The sequence below is a fragment of the Nothobranchius furzeri genome, chromosome 17, assembly GCF_043380555.1.
Source record: "Nothobranchius furzeri strain GRZ-AD chromosome 17, NfurGRZ-RIMD1, whole genome shotgun sequence".
Classification (NCBI taxonomy): domain Eukaryota; kingdom Metazoa; phylum Chordata; class Actinopteri; order Cyprinodontiformes; family Nothobranchiidae; genus Nothobranchius; species Nothobranchius furzeri.
Genome location: NC_091757.1, coordinates 37,381,599 through 37,403,618, shown reverse-complemented (window position 1 = coordinate 37,403,618; position 22,020 = coordinate 37,381,599). Strand labels below are relative to the sequence as shown.

Below are 22,020 nucleotides of genomic sequence, written 5' to 3'. Positions count from 1 at the left end.
GTCTCTGTTGAAAACGATGATTGCTCCTGAGATTTTTTTCCAGCTTGAAACTGGTGGTATGATTTTTGTAAAAACGTTCTAATTTTAGCATGTTGTTCAGATGAGAGCCGATCATTTCCCCTTTCTGAAAAATAAAGTCTACGAGATTCGCCTGGAGTCTCATCTACAGGCTTTCTTTGAGACATGTTATCTCTAAAAGTTGAGTTTCAGCAGAAGTGAAAGTGACTGCTCTAAACGAGATTTTAGTCTGACAGATCTGACCTATATGTTGCGTATGTCTAGTGACGTCACACAGGCATAGGAATGCGCGACTTTGATCTATGTACATGCAAATGACAACACGCGCATTGCATTCGGACTTATTGCGCATGCGCACGCTTACAGACTTGTACGCAGCAGACGGATGTACGCAATGCACGTGGGTAATTTGTTGAGCACTAGTGTTTTGAATCAGAGAACAGTCAGCTGACGTTGATTCAGCTCACGTGCTCCCTCCGCTAAACATCAACCTCCTGCTTCATCACACCAGATAAACTACACAGGTAACAAATCACACGCTGGTGTTTTCCACCCAATCAGAGTCGCTTTTTGTTCAATTCCACATTTGAGAAATCAGAAACAAGCAAAGCTACTTCCTGAAATTAAAAGGCGGAAATTTCTAAATGAAATGGTAGGATTTTTGAGAAAAACATGAATGTAGTTGCTGTAGTTATGTAAGCTGTTTTTACAGGACCGTTTTCAAAACGGGATTTGCCGCGGCTCCCTGGGGAGGATAAAGGTAGTTTATAAGATCAGACCGTAGCGGTAATGTGGCGCAATCGTGGCGATTTTATAAAAGATTATGTGATGGCGGCATAAAGGGGGTATGGGGGCGGTCTCTGCGCTGCCGCAGACTTCCGTTTATCTTGGACATAACTTGCTTTTCATTGCGATTGAAGCCGTGATCGTTTTTTTAACAAGCAGCTGATAACGGTGTCTGTCCCCATCAGTCCCTGTGCAGTCTCTGCTGATCTGAGCTTCAGCTCTAACACAGAGGCAGTGGCGCAAAAAGTGGGTATGCAGTGTATGTGAAGCATAGGGGCGCCGCAAGCATTGTACCGGTATGTCGTGCTGAAGACAGAGCTGAGCAGGAAGGCGAAGCTCTGAAAAGATCCGTTTCTCGTTCACACTGAGTCGAGGTGGCTCGGGCATCTGGTTAGGATACCTCCTGGACGCCTCCCTGGTGAGGTTTTCTGGGCCCATCCAACTGGGAAGAGGTGCAAGGGAGGAACCGCTGGAGGGACTATAAGTAAAGACATATAAATTATAAAGCTAGTCTGTGGTTAGAGGTCCTCAGACACGGGGCACGTTCACCAAATCCTGAAACACTGCTGCTGACATTTTATAAGCCTACCAGCAAACAATGAGGAAATCAGTTAATGTGATGTACAATGTGTGGATGGCTTCCAACCAACTGTCAACCCAAGAAAGTACAATCTTTGTTTTCTAAACAAACATGCATGTGGAAATTATTTGTACTGTACTAAGGGATTGTGTGATTTATACAGATCCACAGGGAGGCTGACATTTATTTTTGTTTATGTAGAACTCATTATCCATCAATTGTTGGAAATGATTTACATAGCTGAATAATTAGAATGGCAGAAAGTGGATAAAGCAGTTTGTAGTTTTGCATAAGGACAGTGATTGTTTTTTAAACTTGCTGCTTAAATTTAAGTTTTATTCTGCTGTCAGGAAATTATTACACACACACACACACACACACACACACACACACACACACACACACACACACACACACACACACACACACACACACACACACACATACACACACACACACACACATATGTGTATATATACACATACATATATGTGTATATATATATGTGTGTGTGTAAATATGTATATATATGCATATATACATGTGTGTATATATGTGTATTTATATGTGTGTGTGTATATATATGGGTATACATATATGTGTGTATACATATATGTGTGTGTATACAGGTGCTGGCCAGTAAATTAGAATATCATCAAAAGGTTGAAAATATTTCAGTAATTCCATTCAAAACGTGAAACTTGTACATTATATTCATGCAATGCACACAGACCAATGTATTTCCAATGTTCATTACATTTAAATTTGATATTCATAAGTGACAACTAATGAAAACTCCAAATTTGGTATCTCAAAATATTAGAATATTCTGAAAAGGCTGAATATAGAAGACACCTGCTGCCACTCTAATCAGCTGATTTACTCAAAACACCTGCAAAGGCCTTTAAAAGGTCCCTCAGTCTTGTTTTGAAGGCACCACAATCATGGGGAAGACTTCTGACTTAACAGCTGTCCAAAAGACAATCATTGACACCTTGCACAAGGAGGGCAAGACACAAAAGGTGATTGCTAAAGAAGCTGGCTGTTCGCAGAGCTCTGTGTCCAAGCACATTAACAGACAGGTGAAGGGACGGAAAAAATGTGGTAGAAAAAAGTGTACAAGCTCTAGGGATAACCGCACCCTGCAGAGAATTGTGACGACAAACCCATTCAAAAATGTGGGGGAGATCCACAAAGAGTGGACTGCAGCTGGAGTCAGCGCTTCAAGAACCACCACGAGGAGACTCATGAAAGACATGGGATTCAGGTGTCGCATTCCGTGTGTCAAGCCACTCTTGAACATGAAACAGCGCAAGAAGCGTCTCGCCTGGGCCAAGGACAAAAAGGACTGGACTGATGCTGAGTGGTCCAAAGTTATGTTTTCTGATGAAAGCAAGTTCTGCATTTCCTTTGGAAATCAAGGACCCAGAGTCTGGAGGAAGAGCGGAGAAGCACAGAATCCACGTTGCATGAGGTCCAGTGTAAAGTTTCCACCGTCAGTGATGGTGTGGGGTGCCATGTCATCTGCCGGTGTTGGCCCACTCTGTTTCCTGAGGTCCAGGGTCAATGCAGCCGTCTACCAGGAAGTTTTAGAGCACTTCATGCTTCCTGCTGCTGACCAACTTTATGGGGATGCAGACTTCACCTTTCAACAGGACTTGGCACCTGCACACAGTGCCAAAACCACCAGCACCTGGTTCAAGGACCATGGTATCCCTGTCCTTGATTGGCCAGCAAACTCGCCTGACCTTAACCCCATAGAAAATCTATGGGGTATTGTGAAGCGGAGGATGCAATACGCTAGACCCAACAATGCAGAGGAGCTGAAGACGACTATCAGAGCAACCTGGGCTCTCATAACACCTGAGCAGTGCCACAGACTGATCGAGTCCATGCCACGCCGCATTACTGCAGTTATTGAGGCAAAAGGAGCCCCGACTAAGTATTGAGTGCTATACATGCACATTCTTTTCATGTTCATTCTTTTCAGTTGGCCAACATTAGAGAAACAAACATTTTTTCATTGGCCTTTAGAATATTCTAATTTTCTGAGATACCAGATTTGATGTTTTCATTGGTTGTCACCTATAAATATCAAAATTAAACGTAATAAACATCGGAAATACATTGGTCTGTGTGCATTGCATGAATATAATGTACAAGTTTCACGTTTTGAATGGAATTACTGAAATATTTTCAACCTTTTGATGATATTCTAATTTACTGGCCAGCACCTGTATATATATATATATATATATATATATATATATATATATATATATGTGTGTGTGTGTGTGTGTGTGTGTATGTATATGTAAATATATATATGTGTGTGTGTGTGTGTGTGTCCATATTTATTTATTTTGAGAGCGAGAGAGAGACAGCGCAAGAGAGACAGAGAGAGAGTGGTTATCTCATGTTGGCTAGGAAGGCAAGCATTAAATCTCAAAGCGTGTTTTTTTTTCTTCAGTCTAGCTGTTTGGCATGGTAATCTGTTGAGGTAATAGTTATGAGTAGGCATTTCAAGAGAATATAGTAAACTTGATTCTGCAAAAATATGTATAGGTTTTTCTTTGGTTATTTAAAGGTGCAGTATGGAAGAATAAAGTAAGAATGGCATCTTGTGGTCAAATTTGGGAACTTCAGTACATTTTTATTAACAAAAAATCGCTATCGTTCCGCGAGTTTCATGGCTGTTTCCAGTTAGAGATCAATGCCAGAAAATTCTAGATGACAAACACAGTACGTTGATAAGTAGATGAATACATGTTGCATTTACTACACTTTCCCCTTCTTTCCATCAAACATGAAAGCGGCATATAACATAACAGAAGCGTTTTATCTACAAGCTCCCTTCCAACATTTCAGATGCAAAACGCGAGCAGAAGCGTTAAACGTTGCTAGTCCTGTGAAGTAAAAAAATTAAGGGATAATTGCAACAGCACACATGATTTAGAAAGTCCACACAATAACAAGCAAGGAGAAAGATGGCTGCATGTATCCAAAAGGGTCTGTGGTTTATTTTTTGTTTTGTTTACCTTGGCTATGAAGGTGTCACGAAATTATATACGTTTAAGAAGACGTGACTTTTATTTTGAATGTTTCTGGATGTTTTACACTGCTTTCTTGTTGGACTTCCCGTCTGTCCCGATTTAAAAGTTTGTCGTGTTTTGGAAGCATATCATGTAAAAAAAAGATTAAAACATAATGGCTTCCTGGTGGAAAAGAACCTGTCCACCATAACGACAGCTAATAGCAGCAAAGTACATTTTGCGGCCATTTTGCATCTGGTGGAAAGTAGGGGTTATTATGGTAGTATGCCTCCGACATTAGAGGAATTTGCTGTTTTGCTGTTAGCTTGCTGTTATAGTTCTGGTTGACTCATTAAAGGAAGTAAAACGCCACAATTCACTCATTCACTTCACACACATTTCACTGTGATATTCAGTTATTGTTAATAGAAATATTAGCTTGAGATATTTTAGGAGTAAACTATTTGCTGTTAATTATCCTTTAGCATTGTTAGCCTCTTGCGATCTTTGTGATCCTTTCAAAAGAACAGAATTGTAAATTCAGTTTTGCTTGGCAGGGGCTGTTGAAAACTACCATTGCCTAATAAGTACCCAAAGTACTTCGCACATTACCACCACCTAGTGGTTGTGTTAGACTGCTACTTCCAGGTACTGGTTGTGGGAAAAAACATTTTCAAAACAAATTTTTTTTTTATACTACAACACTTTTTCACATATTTGAACATCACTCATTCCTAATCCCCTACATAATTAGGATTAGGACAAAATAATATTTTTGTCTTAAATCACCAGGTGTAAAATAATTAATGAGTTTTTGTTTTCCTACATAAAGAAAGTTGTAATATTTTAAAAGTCCAATTCATGTACTGTAAATAGATGTTGAATCGTTTTTATCTTAAAACAGATGTGACCATTGCCATGACAAATATAAGAGGAATATTAACGTTTAGAGTAATTTTACTGGAAGCACAATCCACCAACTTTTTCAAGGGTTTCCCTATATCCTTATTCGGGGGTGTTTTTGAATAAAAAACAACAGTGGATTAAACTTTTTCACAGTTGGAGATTGGAAGTCTAAGGCCACATCGAACAAATCCCTGAGCTTTGCTGCTGACATTTGATTAAACCAAAGGGAGAGCAATATGGACATCACCAAATCTGACGTCAACCAGGGAGCTTGTTTATCATCCGCCTGTATTTTCTCATTTTTAATCACAATAAGATTGAACTCAACTGTATGCCCCTTTCAGACATTTCATGACAGAATTTAATCATGATGTCACACAGTTTCCTTTCTTTCACATCGACATTGAAAAAATAAAAAAATAAAGGAAGTCAATTTAATCTAATATGTAAATGAAGCCCATTTAAAGAGACAATGTGTATTTTTTACTGTTAATCTCTGGAAATATCCATTGAAATGTGGTTGAAATAGAATTAAATGATGCCCAGTTTTGAAAAATATTGGCGGCTTTGTAACATATAACCATAAAAATTGGGTATAAAATACATGGGCGTGGCCTTATTAGATTCCACTGGCTCATCTCCGCACAAGCAGGATGGAAAACAGACTCCGTTGGTGTCGAACGTCCCCAAATAATTAAAAACCAGGATGCCAAATGCAACGTTTAGAGCACCACATTTACCTAGAGAATCTCAGATTAAGCAAACTTGTGAGAATACACGTAATGACCTTAGAGACGGAGCAACATGCCGTTAGCATAGCAGTTGGACCAGTTATATCAATAAAGATATAAAGTCATCTTGTATCTTGTTTAAAAATTATATTGATATTTTTAAAATATCGATAGATCGTCCAACCCTACCAAGTAGGTTAAGCAAACAACACGAATAGCACTACTTGATTTGTCCTACAAACACCGCTTGGTGACCTTAAAAACAACACGGGGCTTTGAAGTGTTTCAAATGGCACATTCCCCCTTTATCGACACTTCGTAACATTTTTGTTTTGACCTTATTGCATGGTTTGCTGAACCTTTTTACCATGTCATTGCTGTTGGAGTTTAATATGTTGTGTTTTATGTTTAATGGTGTATTAAGAATAGATAGTTTTAATTGACAGACACATGGACATGAAATAAAAGACAGCCAGGGAAATCTAAATGGAAAAAAATGCTGTTGAATTAATGAGAACTCTTTTTCCCAGCCATCCACTGAAATAGTAGGTCTTAAATTTGCTGCGTTCCACTCTAACGAATAAATGCCATGGGTTCAAGGTAAATGAAAGCAGGTGAATGACAAATCTAAATTTCCTGATATGAGGTGATGAACCATATTGCTTGCTGAAAGGCCCATGAATTGTAAATATATTTTTTAGGCTTGTTCTTTTTTTATGCATGGTAATCCACAGGGCAAGAACCATTGGAAAGATTAATGGTACGATAACAACGCTTTTGCAACCGGCGTGTGTGTGTGTGTGTGTGTGTGTGTTACAATTGAGGACAACTTTGCTCCCTGGTCAGGGAGATATTTTCAGTGCTCCAAGCAGACATTTGACAGCCTTATGTCCTGAACTCCAGATAATGCAGGTTTGAACCGTCTCTGGAGCAGCCTGGAGACTGTGTTTGGCAGCTGTTTGGACCTCTGCTAAAGCAGCTGTTAATCTTTTGATTATACCAGCTGTGTGAGCGGTTCCTTTAGAAGAGAGACAGCATGCAAATTACCAAAATTAAAAGAAGTCTTTGATTATGCTGAATAAAACAATGACAGCTGTATCTATTTTGCATTCACCGTCTCTCTCTTTTGAGTCTCCAGGACTGTTTTTTGGTATTTTAGTTTTTCTGGTTACAGAACCAACCAGAACAAAATATATGAAAACAAAAGGTTTCATCAGTTCATGACTCATCCTCACAAATACTAGCCTGGGGCAACGGGATGTAATTCATGAGGCATGTTGATCTTCAACCTGTCCTATCACTGGAAGGAGACAGGCCTGGGACGAGGGGGCAGATGTCATCATTCGTGGCAGGGATGCTAATAACAGACCAACAGATCCTGCTGATGGGTTGAATTTAGCATCACTATTATTGTAATTCCTTCACTGATTTTGATTGAATCTTGGACTAAATAGAAAATGATTCTGCACTGTGTCTTTTTCAGGCACTGAATGAAGGCATTGACTATGGAGAGCAGCTTGTAGCAAACAACCCAGGCTGGATGCTGATCTCTCAGTAATACCTGCCTTACCGTCAGCTGTCTTCTACACGTAGAATGCCTACAGAGGCTGGGTGAGGTGATATGGCTGATAAAAGGTTCATTACCACAGAGCACATATGTCAGACTCAAGGCCCGCGGGCCAGATGCGGCCCGCGGATCATTTTTATGTGGCCCGCGAGATAAATATAAAAAATATATTAAAAGTGGCCCGCTGGCCGATTTTACCGCAAAGACTTCAACTCCCATGATGCTTTGCGGCGTCAGCGCAGCTCCTTTGTGTTTTTTTCAGCGCCTGCTGCCGGTGTCTGCAGCTCCGCTGTCTCGGACAAACTAAACACTCCTCTCTGCGCCGAGTTCACTCAGCTATTTTCTGACGTTGAAGCCCAGAAACTGAGATTCTAGCCGCTCAGTAATGTGTTCACTACTGAAAGAGAAAGTTTTCCAACTAACGTCCAGACAGAGCTGATATTACTCCAGCGAGCAGCGACACGCTCAAACCAGCACGACTCTGTGGTTGCTGTCGTTGTGTTTCCTCCCCGACACACAACAACGTGGTCAAGCTGCTCAGACATGTTCATCAGCACAAACCTATGTGAGCACCTGTTGTCATCTAATGTTGTCATTATTATGATGAAGATGAACAAAACAACAGGAGTCTCCTCCTCAGCTCAGATCAACCCCATGATGCAGGTATCTGGCTGGAACAGGTGAGCATCACAGTAAACCAGTGGAACAAACTGAGCTTTAAATGTGTTGGTTTTATGCTCTTTTTCTGCTCCAAAACATGAAAGTTAACAGGTGAGATGTTGCATTTAAGATAAAATGATATTTTTATTTTGTTGTTGGTCCGTGAGAAAATATTTAATCTACAGTAAACAGGAAGTGGAAAGGCTGCAGATAGATTAGTAGAATAGAAAATCCCTTTATTGTTCCTCAGTGGGGAAAGCTAGACGTCACAGCAGCGATGACACTTATTACAGGAGAAAAATGGAGAATAAAAAATAAGAAAAATGAATAAACAACAAGAAAACATAAATCCTGAATAGATTTTAAAAATGCTGAATATACCACAAGTAATGAATACCACTGATGCCTTTTATTTAAAACTGACTTGCTCGTGTGTAATTTGGTTATTCCACATTCAGTGTTAATGCAGAAATAAGTTTGTTTCCAAATTTAAAGGTTCAAAATTGCATATATGTTGATAAAGAAAATGTGCAGATTTACCGTCACTTTTTCAAAAAATATTAAGTCTGGCCCTCGACTCCGTCCCAGAGTTTCATTTCGGCCCCGTGTGAGTTTGAGTTTGACACCCGTGCCACAGAGCATATCTAGTAATTTACATCATAAATCAGGTTGTCCACGCTGGTGTAAGTGACTGTAGAGAGTAACATTTCTGTACACAGGGAGGGTCACACATCTCTGGTGAAGGAGCTGAAGCGAGACCAGAAAGAGAAGGCTGGAGTGGTCGTGCTGTCTGTGGGAGGCAAAGGCTTGCTGAACGCAATGGTGGACGGACTCCGCCGCGCCGGCTGGGCTGACGCACCAGTTGTCGCCATGGAAACCGAGGGAGCACACAGCCTCAAAGCAGCCATGAATGCTGGGTGGCTTGTAACTTTACCTGCAATTACAAGGTACTAATTCCTCTCATTTAGGAAAAAAATAAAAATCCAAATAATCCATTCCAATTTTTTTTCTCATCTCATGCTTGCAATTTTGCAACCACACTGGGCCTGGTGAGGGTTTCATCAGCACAGACAATACAACTGGTGGAGGAGCACACGGTTTTCTCAGAGGAGGCCTCCGATCAGGAGGCTGAAAGTTGCTGAACGTTTTTTATGTGAGTAAAAACCTGCCTCTGATTCCATGAGAATATATTGGACCATCAAACTGAGCTCTGCTGGGTTTTTCTCCTCCTCCAGATGAGAAGATCCTGGTGGAGGCTGCCTGTGGTGCTGCTCTAGCAGCTGTGTACAGTGACGCTATCAAAAGACTGCAGGGTGAGGGCAAGCTGGCTCTGCAGCAGGAGCAAGGCCCAGTGCTGGTGGTCGTGTGTGGGGTAACACCAGCACAGAGCAGCTTCAGATGCTAAAGAAACACACGATTGTGGCTGCTTGGTGGATTTTTGGGTGCTTTAAATGTGTTTAGAGTTACGTAGTGAAAGATTCATTAACACAGGACAAAAGCTGTACATGAAGACATTTCTTTATTATGACACAGAAATCTCAAATGCCATTCAATTCTTTACATCTGTAGAATCCATTTTAGATATGTTACGTTTCTCATGTGCAGAGGTAAGACAGTAAAAGTTAAGTTAATGCAACCGTAAATAATTGCAATAAATATCAAGTAAATGTACAGCACACGTTTAATCGCAACACCTCATTGTATGGATATGTCCTTTTATAACCTTGTGTAACCTCGCTCATAGAGGAGCAGGTCAAAGAGAGAGAGCAACTCTTAGTGTCAGAGCGCGCCGGTGAGTGAGACGGAGGTGAGGATCCAAGTGCAGGGGAAGAAACAGGCAGGGAGGCAGAAAGGAACATTTAAAACTCTGATTCAATGGAGGGCACGCAGGACAATGAAACAATGAACCAACCAGACAAAATGGACTAACAGGGTTTAAATACAGGAGGAGCTGGAAACTTGGGTGATTGGGAGACGAGAGGCAGGTGGGAGCAATTAACATGGACACAGGACTGAACAGAATGGGGAGACAGGACAGGGTGTGACAGTACCCCCCCCCCCTCAAAGGGCGGATTTCAGACGCCCACAGGAACACAGAGCAGGGCGGGAGGAGGGGGACCCGGAGGGAGGGTCGAGAGGGACCGAGGGCCCGATGAAGAGGAGGCAGGGACGAGTAGAGTCCAGGACTGCGCCTGGGGCAGAGGAGGGGACGACGGGCTCTTGGGGGCCTGCGGGAGGGGGCGTTGACCTCTGGACTGGAGAGAGCGTCGACCTCTGGACTGGAGAGAGCGTCGACCTCTGGCCTGGAGAGAGCGTCGACCTCTGGCCTGGAGAGAGCGTCGACCTCTGGCCTGGAGGGAGCGTCGACCTCTGGACTGGAGGGAGCGTCGACCTCTGGACTGGAGGGAGCGTCGACCTCTGGACTGGAGAGAGCGTCGACCTCTGGACTGGAGAGAGCGTCGACCTCTGGAGTGGAGAGAGCGTCGACCTCTGGACTGGAGAGAGCGTCGACCTCTGGAGTGGATGAGGCGTCGACCTCTGGAGTGGATGAGGCGTCGACCTCTGGAGTGGATGAGGCGTTGACTTCAGCACACGAGGAGGCGTCGACTTCAGAACACGAGTAGGCGTCGACTTCAGAACACGAGTAGGCGTCGACTTCCAAACACGAGTAGGCGTCGACTTCCGAACACGAGTAGGCGTCGACCACAGGACTGGAAGAGGCGTCGACCACAGGACTGGAAGAGGCGTCGACCACAGAACTGGAAGAGGCGTCGACCACAGAACTGGAAGAGGCGTCGACCACAGGACTGGAAGAGGCGTCGACCACAGGACTGGAAGAGGCGTCGACCACAGGACTGGAAGGGGTGTCGACCTCCATCGACTTCTGGTCTGGGGGAGTTGATTCCTGGTCCGGAGGCGTCGACATCTGGACCGTCGACTTCTGGTCCGGTGGCGTCGACTTCTGGTCCGGGGGCGTCGACTTCTGGTCCGTTGGCTTCTGGACCCTTGACTTCTGGACCCTGGACTTCTGGTCCGGGGACGTCGACTTCTGGTCCGGTGGCGCCGACTTCTGGACCGCCGACTTCTGGACCGCCGACTTCTGGACCGCCGACTTCTGGACCGCCGACTTCTGGTCCGTCGACTTCTGGTCCGTCGACTTCTGGTCCGTCGACTTCTGGTCCGGGGGCGTCGACTTCTGGTCCGTTGGCTTCTGGACCCTTGACTTCTGGACCCTGGACTTCTGGTCCGGGGGCGTCGACTTCTGGTCCGGGAGCGTTGACTTCTGGACCGTCGACTTCTGGACCGTCGGCCTCTGGACCGCCGGCTTCTGGACCGCTGGCTTCTGGACCGCCGGCGTCTGGAGTGGAGGAGGAGTATCTGCAGACGGGACTGCTTGGACAGGCTGGACCGGATGTGGTGCGACCTCCAGGACCACCGCTGGAACTGGATGCGATTGAACTGGTGGTGCTGGAAACTGGGAGAGGAGGGAGGATAGAGTGTCCAGTTGGAGCTCCTGGAGACTGAGGCTCTGATGGAGTTGGGCCAGCTCAGCTCGGAGACCGGCGAGCTCTGCTGGGTGGACTGCAGGTTTGCTCCTCTGGCTCTGAGACGAGGGAGCTGCTGGCTGGACTGAAACCCTCTCCTGGTGATTCGGGGAAGACAGGTTGTCCAGGTGGGACTCCTTGAGGCTGACGAGCTGACGGATCCGGCCAAGCTCCGCCTGCAGATCTGCGAGCTCTGTCAGCTGAGCTGTGGGAGTGGTTCCTCCGCCTGCAGATGACGGAGGCGCGGATTGGACCGGAGACGGGACTGTTGGTCTGACTGGGGGCGGGTCCAAGCAGGTGCGCAGAGCTGGGGCAGCGGCGAGCTCGCGGCTCCGTCCTGGGACACAGGATTGCGGTGGAGCCCGGCTTCCTTCCCCACGCCGTGGGCCAGCTCTGGGGGAGCACACAGCCAGTCTGGTGCCGATGAAGCTGGAGCGATCTGGAAGCGTCTCCCGGTCCAACCTCTCATCTGGCTCCGGAAGGGTGGAGAGGAATGCCGCGGCTGAAGCCCGGTGACGTCGTCTTTGGCAAGGCTAAGGCGGAGCAGGAGAAGAAGCCGGACGGTGTTCCAAAGAGAGGAACTGGAGCAGGCACTCCCAGGGGAGAATCTCCTCGCTGGATCCTTTTACTGGTTGGTTCATTCTGTCAGTGTGCGAGGATCCAATTGCAGGGGAATAAACAGGCAGGGAGGCAGACAGGAACATTTAAAACACTGATTTAATGGAGGGCACTCAGGACAATGAAACAATGAACCAACCAGACAAAATGGACTAACAGGGTTTAAATACAGGAGGAGCTGGGACCTTGGGTGATTGGGAGACGAGAGGCAGGTGGGAGTAATTAGCATGGACACAGGACTGAACAGAATGGGGAGGCAGGACGGGTGTGACAGTTAGCAGCGGTTAAATCATCCTTCAGAAGAAGCTAAACTGATCCGGTTTAAAGCGGTCCGGTTCAGCTGTCGGTTCTGTTGAAGTAAAATGGAGATTTTACTCACAAAAGAAAACGTGTTTCACCATGTGCAGAAGAAACTGAAACCATCTGAGTACGAGAAAAATAATGATCAAGATTGTTTTTTTCTTTAAAATTCATAAAATGTAGCAACACAACAAACTGGATATCCAACAGACATCTTCTAGTTTGTTCATCTCAGATTCTTTTGTTCTTTTGGAAGAGTAGTGCAAACCAAAACTAATATATGGAGGTGAAGAGGAAAAAAAGGCTTCTGTCAAACATTACCTCAGTCTATTTACATTTTCTAGCTCATATGTTTTTACACCGCTAAACATTTGGTTATGAGAGAAAGAAAATGGGAAAAACTTCATTTTGACAAAGAAAATCTATGAAAAGGCAAAACTCAAGAAATCCAGCTGCTCGTTCCTCCAGTGTAGACTGATCCTGATTAAGGGTCACATGACTTCAATCACCATTTACTGGGTTTACATTGGCATGAATTAGAAGTGTCCTTCAGCAGGTCATATTTTCATCAAACAGGCAGTAAAACGTAGGAGTCATCCTGATCACACCTGCTTCTACATCAGCTGATGTTGTCAGAACCAAGGCATCAACAGAAATCCTCTTTTTCAGGTCGTATCTTCTAAAAATGTCAGATGTTCCTTTTTGGTTCACATCATCATCATCATCACACACAACCAGCTGAATCCTCCTAACAGAGGCTCAGACAGCAAAGGCATGCCTCTGAGCATCGGCCGTTAAAGAGGGATCCGGAGGGAAGAGGCTCGGTTAAGCATCAGGAGCAGACATGTTTGACAGTTGCCTTTAAGGCAGGGTCAACTCCAGCATCTCAGTGAATAAGTAAGCTATTTTCATGAGAAGTACCTTTCTGTGAATAAAAAACATTAAATCGGTAAGTTTTTAAGTTATTTCCATAATGAAAATATATTTTGCTTTGAGCAAGTTTTCACTATTTTTAACGTACCGTATTTTCAGGACTATTAAGTCACTCCTGAGTCGTACCAGCCATTAAATAATGAAGAAGGAAAAAACATATATAAGTTGTATTTTGGGGGGGAAGTTTTATTTTTCTTATAAAATCTGAGACCAAGCGTTTCACATTGCAAGACAAGACCCGGTAACAATAACCGAATAATGCGCCGCAGCAGCGCGCCACGGTCTCCAGCAGAGGAAGGCGGTGTTTGAAAACCCCCCAGCGGGACAGGGGAACTCATTCTTGGGGCGGAGTCGGCCCGCAGCAGCGCGGTGTAGCCTACATATTTTGTTATATAAGTCGCTCCGGAGTAGCAGGACTGGCCAGACTATGAAAAAAGTGCGACTTATAGTCCGGAAAATACGGTAGTTATTAGTATTTGAGATAAATTAGCAGGCTAAATACATTTCATATATTTCCAAAACGTAATACCTGTTTGTATCTTGTACAGCCAAGTAGCCTTTATTCTGGACTCAGTACAATTCACCAAAAGTAAAGAGACATTATACAGATGAAGCGAGCACAAGATAACTTACTGGAAGAAACAGAATTATTATCATGAGAACCAGAACAAGACAGCCTGATAACAGTCATGTGAAAATAACAATTAAAAAGTATGTATGTGTAATAGAAATAAAAATATATTAGAATCAGTGTAGCTCACTGTGATCCAAACAATAAATCAGCCATAGCTGATTAGTAATCATGAAATGAGGTCTGGGAGTTTTTAAGTTTCATTCTTTTATTACATTTTTTTCTTAGATCTGTTAAAAGGTCACCATGGCAGCCTGTGTGTCTCCAACGTCGGCTACACAACGCAGCGTGTAAGTTCCAAATACCTGTCTTGACCACTTCATGTATGGTTTTGTACTTTAAACAGCTAGGCCAAACCTGTTATTTTTTCCTCCATAGCCATTTGGATCATCGATGACAGCTACGTGAGGCGTGGTGCCCAGAGAGCTGCAGAGACCCTCTGAGACAACCTTGGCCTCCCTGACGTCCGTGTCTCCTGGTTCGGTTGGGGCGGACTGAGGTGGAAAGACCTTCTCCCCTTCTTTTTCAACTCCATGCATGGAAGAGCAGCTCCTGATGTCCTTCTCATCCACTGTGGCGGCAATGACATGGGGGTGGTCAGCAGTGTGAATCTGATGAACATGAAGAAGGAGGACCTGCACCGGCTTCACCTTCTACACCCTCATATCACACTGTTGAGAACTGTTCTTCCTTCACAACCCAATCTTCCACTCACTCTGCAGCTCTCTGGGTCCCTTTTATTATTTTAAGTATTTTTTAAATGTCCCGACACTTTGTGTCCTGTTATTTTATAAAATGTGATGCAAAAAAATAAATGTTTTTGCTCAATTACTGGAATTTCTTTGGTTAAGACAAAAAAGGAAGAATCATTTATGCCAAGTTGTTTATACAACAGGCCTGTTTTAAGTCCAACAGTTTCTTAGCAGCCAATAGAAATGTGTTCTTTACTAACTTTACTTGGTTTAAAAATCTTACTAAAATAAACAGAGTGCTGTATTTCAAAACCCAATCATACTTGTTATGTAAACATTAGCTTTGTAGATATTTTTACAGAGATATTTGTGTGCTAAAAAAACTAACTGAAATAATTTGTCATTCTTTATTGAAAAACAACAAAATACAGGTATACAGAAAGTGTGGGAAAATGATAATGTGAAAGTCTTGCTCTTTAAATGTAATACTATTTATCTTTAAAAAGAAAAACTCTAAAAATGTCCTGTACAGCAACATGACAGAAGAAAAGTGGTCTGTCTGTCAGAATGTGCTGGACAGATTTGCTCTATAAAGAGGAGCGTTTTGTGTACGAGTTTATGTTATTGTAATATTGGTTTGGATTGTGTATCTGTGACACGATCCAGGTGGAATGGAAGGTGCCACTAATATTAAAAGGATTAAAATAGGACACACAGCAGCTGGCAGCTCTAAACTGGGTGGCTATATAAAAAACTAAGAAACAGCACATTTATAAATGTTTAAAAGAGCATAAAATCATGTGTAACAATAATCTGTAAAACAAATTAAATCTAGAAGGTAATAATAAAATGTTTACATAGGCGATTATTAAAAATAATTCACCTTTGCTACGGGTAAGGCTTCACGTCAACCTGGACAAGTGCATTCTTGAAGACTACTAAATCAGTCTGACCGCCAATGTCTTTGGTAGATTTAGCCTGAAAACATAATAGAAGCACATTGTTGTTGGAGTTTATAAAGTCAGATAATATACAAAAGAAACTGTCCTATATAGGCGCTTTATAACATTCCTAGTGTGTGATCGTTATTATAACGTAAAAGTCAGTCACATATGATGTGAAGAGAGCCTGAAATGCGACCTCCTGAACAGAATTCCTCACGGAACCGGGTCACGCTTTGGTGTACAGCTAGATTTCACGCTGTAATGCTGTCTGTCAACTAGTGCTGCGTTAGTTAGAGTCACTGTTGCAGAATTACCGACTGACACAAAAACAACCCGAATTTTCTCCGAGCCTGACAGTAATAGTCATGTCGACTGCTTCGTCGGCCAGGGCTTCGAGATATGTTCCGATGTTCCGATTCGCCGCTGATTCGCCGCTGATTCTAACCTTACATCCCGTTCCACATTTTGTGAACTTGACAAATTAGCCCGAAGGCAGTGCAGACTGATATTAGCTAAATTAAGTGAACCACGTCCCTCAAACTTTGCATTTAGGTAGGGAATTGAGCTGCAGTATTTCTGCGGTCAGGTCTCTCTACGAGTCCGAGAGCTCCACAAGCGGTCAGCCCGCGCAGCAGCTAGTAGGCGCCACATCGGTCAGACATTTATAACATTCCTAGTGTGTGATCTAGCATCTCTTCTTCAGCCTTATTGCTGCCTCTCCCGACTCCAACCAGGCCCATCATCCTAGATAGCTTTGCTCCTGTTTCTTTGCCTGAGTTAACCAAACTAGTTAACTCTATGAAGACCTCTGCATGCCCCCTCGACATCTTACCCTCATCTTTGTTTAAAAGTGCTTTTCTGTCCATCGGTCCTAGCGTGCTCTCTATAATTAATGCTTCTCTGGTCTCTGGTCAGGTCCCTGCTTACTTTAAGAATGCTTTAATCCACCCGCTTCTTAAAAAACCGAGTGTCGACCCCTCTCTCCATAGCAGCTTCAGACCCATCTCTAAACTTCCGTTCATCTCCAAGATTTTGGAAAAGGTTGTGGCTAAACAACTCCCAGCTGCTCTTGATGAACATAACATCTATGATTGCTTACAGTCAGGTTTTCGTAGAGCTCATTCTACTGAAACAGCTCTTCTTAGGGTCTCCAATGACCTTCTGACTCACAGTGATGCAGGGGACTGTTCTGTTCTGGTCCTGCTGGACCTGACTGCAGCCTTTGACACTGTTGACCATCACCTGCTACTGGAGAGGCTGAGAGACTGGGTAGGCCTATCAGGATCTGCTCTGGAGTGGTTCTCCTCTTATCTCTCTGAACGCTCCTTTTCTGTGGCCGTCTCCAAGTTTAGGTCCTCCACCACCTCTCTTACCCATGGTGTCCCACAAGGTTCTGTGCTGGGGCCTCTGCTCTTCCTCCTCTATCTGCTTCCTCTTCAGCACATCCTGAGCTCCTTCAAAGGAATCTCCTACCATCTTTATGCAGATGACATCCAACTGTACATCTCCTTTAAGCCCCATGAGATGTCTAAGCTGCAGCTGTTACACACCTGCTTAGACTCTATCAAAACCTGGATGGCTGGGAGCTTTCTTCAGCTGAATGAAGATAAGACTGAGATCCTCATGTGTGCCCCAGTCAAGCTGGTTCCCAAAGTCAGAGACTCTCTTGGTCAGCTTGCTTCCCACACCAAACCTTCCGTCAGGAATCTTGGCGTGACCTTTGACCCAGCTCTCACCCTGGATTCTCATGTCAGTTCTCTTGTTCGCTCTTCCTTCTTCCATCTCAGGAACATTGCTAAGCTGAGTCCCATTCTGTCTCGCTCTGAACTTGAGACAGTTCTCCACACCTTCATCTCCTCATGCTTAGACTACTGTAACTCTCTTTTCACGTGTCTGAGCAGAGCCTCCCTGAACCGTCTACAGGTGGTTCAGAATGCCTGTGCTCGGCTTCTGACCAAGTCCTCCGAACACACCCACATCACCCCGCTTCTCCTCCAGCTTCACTGGCTGCCAATCAACTTCAGGGTTCATTTCAAGATCCTGGTTCTGGTCTACAGGGCCTTACATGGACAAGCACCATCTTACATCGGTGATCTTCTTAGTCCCTACACCCCCAGCAGGTCCCTGAGGTCCAGTGATCAAAGCCTACTGGTTGTGCAGCACCAGGCTAAAGACCAAAGGTGACAGATCATTTGCTGCTGTGGCCCCCAGACTCTGGAACTCTCTCCCCCTGAGCCTGAGATCAGTGGACTCAATGGTCTCCTTCAAAAAGCAGCTGAAGACTCACTTGTTCAAGCTGGCTTTTGTATGACCTTCTTCAACCACTCTATTCTGCTCTCCCCACCTATTCCACCTTCCTACTCCTATTCACTCTCTCTCTTTCTTAACATTTTTTTCTTTTAAATCACAATTGCTTATTCTTGCTCATTTTAAATATATTTTTAAACATTTTCTAAATGCTTTTTTATATTTTTACATTTTTTTTATATTTTTTGTTTTTGTGAAGCACCTCGTGATTTTTATGTTGAGAGGCGCTATAGAAATTATATTTTCTTTTTCTTCTTCTTCTACATGCACCGGGCTGACCGCTGGGGAGAACCGGGTGGGAGAATGGAACACAGAAGTGTCCCTCCAAGAGCTCCGTCATATTTCAACCCATTTTTATGTTAAATGCACTGGGTTTTACCCTTTTACCCATCGACATATGCCCTATTAATTATTTTACCGTATTTTACTTCTAAATTTCATGGTTAAACAGTACATGCTACATGTTAAAATGATAGTTAGCTAGCTACTTCGATAAACTCAGCTAGTTTAAAGGTGGCAGTGACCTAAAATACATAAATATAATTTAACTTACTGAAAAAATGAAGTGGAGACTCCTTGGACGCTCTATTAATGCAATTAATGCCACAGCAAGTCATTTTGTCCAACAATTGCACAAATAATATCCAAAACAGAATACACAAACACAGAGACTCAAAATCCCGGAACAGTTTCCAGGTCAGACCGAGGCTCTACTGAGGCCTTTCCATGGAGCTAGCTCTGTGGTCACGTGGGTCGGATGCTCATTAATTATACAGAATTTTAGGCTTTTAATACACTTAAACAGAAGAGTGAGAAAAAAATTCACCCCCTCAGAGTTGTCATGAGTGTGAACTAGATAATTTAAACAAAAAACATGTTCTGGTACCAGGCTGTAAACATGTTTATTTCTGCTGTGAAATTGGTATTCTTAACATGGGAGTCAATGAGGATTTGCTCGCTTCTGACACCAGCCCCCAGCAGATGAGGGTGGAACTGCAATTTTTGGTACTTCCGGGTTGAGACCAATTTCTGAGCCGCATTGTGGGGGCTTGGGTAGTGCCAACTCAGCGACGTTGTCGCTGTTCCTAACGCCTAGTGATGAACCTAGCTACATTTCTGAGGACCCTTAGCTACTTTCTTCTAAATATTTCCTGCAAATTAGCAACAAAATAGCCATTTTTGCTCCGAACCGTTCTTTGAACGTTGTTTCAGGTGTCATCAACGATATAATAGTTACAGACACAAAAGATGCTACTGGTGGTGTAGCTCACCTAGTAAAACTTTGGACTCTTGTGCTAAAGATCCGGGTTTGATTCTTAATGCCAACTTAATTTATTTTTTACATTAATGGTATATTTTCTTACAGAAAGATGCCCAAATTTATATTTAAATTGTTGTATAAATCTGTCTTCAACCAAGTCAGGAGATGCTGCTGCCCCATTTACCTTCCCCTCCCACCTATCTGTCTCTAGATGTCAGGTGAAGAGGCAGCTGGAGAGACTGAACAGGAACAAGGCTGCAGGTCCAGATGGTGTCAGCCCCAGAGTACTGAAGGCCTGTGCAGAGCAGCTCTGTGGGATTCTGCAGCACCTCTTCAACCTCAGCCTGGCTCAGGAGAAGGTTCCAGTCCTGTGGAAGACATCCTGCCTTGTTTGTAAATGACCACGTTAATATTTTGTAAAGTAGTTCATAAAGTTATGAGCGACTGTTATATTGTTAGAGCGGATGCTCTTACTTTGAAAGTCACAGAGCGACAAGGTGCCGTAAATCGAGTAACATAAACTATATAGCCGAAGCGCAAGATCTAATGCACAGAGAGAAGGTGTGCTCTATGGTTAATGGACGGGAATGGGAAAAAGAACGGCTATTAAGGTGCAATACTGAGTTGAAAGCAGTTTCTTAGCACCTGGTTGATGAGGGAACAAGGTTTGTAACCAAGTTTGTCCTGTAGATATGCACTTTGTTGTTATACGGAGCATGTAGCTGCTGACCGCTGCTAAGCATAAAGGCTAAGTTTTTTACCCACAAGAGCAGGGGTGTCAAACTCATTTTAGCTCAGGGGCCACATTGAGGGAAGTCTAGTCCCAAGTGGGCCGGACCGGTAAATTAAAAACAACTTCAGATTGTTTTCTTTATTTTAATACAATCAATATAAAACAAGGCTGGAGCCTGAGGACAACATATCCAAAATAGTACAAGTACAACACCTGAAGTGTACTTGAAAATTTGAAAAAAAAAAAAATATATATATATATATAGAAATAAATAAAAAACACATTCCTTAGTGATTCAAAGAGCTTACAGATCACATGGCTAGATCAGTTTTATGCAGCACTTAAAATATATTTGACTCATTTTACTTAACATCTTTTAGCTTTCACCAGCACATCAGTATCAGAAGTCACATCCTGAGTGGCGGCCAACTTCAGGATGTGATTCAAGTTCTTGTGTGAGCCTTGGGCACAGCTTTGTTTTATTTATACTCATTACAGAGGAGACTTGCTCACAAAGATAAGTTTATTTTCACTCTACATTCTAAAGTATGAAAATGAAATTTACACAACCATCTCGCGGGCCGGATTTAACCCGTTTGCAGGCCGTATCTGGCCCGCGGGCCGTATACCCCTGCACTAGAGGGTGCTAACGTATCTTGTCATGTCTGGGCAGCGATGCAACGATTTCACTGTTATATGCAATAATTGACAAGTTTCAGTGTTATTTGTTATGAAAGGTAAAGAGAATTAATTTGTGATTAATAAATAAGTCAAAAGGGTTAAAGGTAACACACTGTTTGATTTACTAATGGTCTTTTATTCTGTATGTTGTAGCTCTTACGGTGTGTTCACATGCACGGCTATTTAATAAAAGGATTGTGAACCATCAGTTTGAGAGACCATCTTTTCAACCGGGGATGCTACATTGTTCCAGTTCCAAAGAAAACTCGCCCATCAGTCAATGACGACTACAGACCTGTTGCCCTGACATCCCACATCATGAAGGTCCTGGAGAGACTCCTGTTGGTCCACCTGAATAAACAAACTAGAACATATCAGGACCCAATGCAGTTTGCTTATCGCCGTGGAGTTGGAGTTGAAGATGCCATCATCCAGCTGCTTCAACCAATCCACTGTCATCTGGACAAAGCAGGCAGCACTGTGAGGGTCATGTTCTTTGATTTCTCCAGTGCATTTAACACAATCCAGCCTGATGTACTTTGCCAGAAACCCCAAACGACACAGGTGGAGGCCTCAACTATCACCTGGATTAAAGACTACCTGACAAACCGACCACAGTTTGTGAGGCTGAAGAACTGCACATCAAACCAGGTGATCAGTAACATTGGAGCACCACAGGGGGCTGTACTCTCACCATTCCTTTTCACCCTGTACACCTCAGACTTCTAGTACAAGTCAGAGACCTGTCATCTACAGACATAATCAGATGACTCTGCAGTTGTCGGGTGTATCAGAGATGGACAGGAAGCTGAGTACAGAGAGCTGGTGGAGCGCTTTGAGGCATGGTGTGGAAACAATCATCTGACCTTGAACGTGAACAAAACAAAGGAGATGATTTTAGACTTCAGAAGAAACAGGGTGGAGTCAAACACTGTTTCCATCATGGGAGAAGAAGTGGAGGTGGTTGAGGAATACAAATACCTTGGAGTTCACCTGGACAACAGACTGGACTGGAGAAAGAACAGTGAAGCCGTTTACAAGAAGGGACACAGCAGACTGCACTTCATGAGGACGCTTAGGTCCTTCAGTGTCTGT

The 22,020-nt window shown here is 43.5% G+C and overlaps 1 protein-coding gene across 1 annotated transcript; it reads left to right on the top strand.

Moving 5' to 3' along the window:
• Positions 1–438: 438 nt before the first annotated feature.
• On the top strand, positions 439–10,359 carry LOC107393708 (L-serine dehydratase/L-threonine deaminase-like). The gene is made up of 5 exons (XM_070546559.1): positions 439–542; positions 7,537–7,664; positions 9,000–9,227; positions 9,346–9,433; positions 9,516–10,359. Exons 2-4 carry the CDS (start codon positions 7,648–7,650, stop codon positions 9,410–9,412), a joined length of 312 nt encoding a protein of 103 aa, XP_070402660.1. The 5' UTR covers positions 439–542; positions 7,537–7,647; the 3' UTR covers positions 9,413–9,433; positions 9,516–10,359.
• The last annotated feature ends 11,661 nt before the right edge of the window (positions 10,360–22,020 follow it).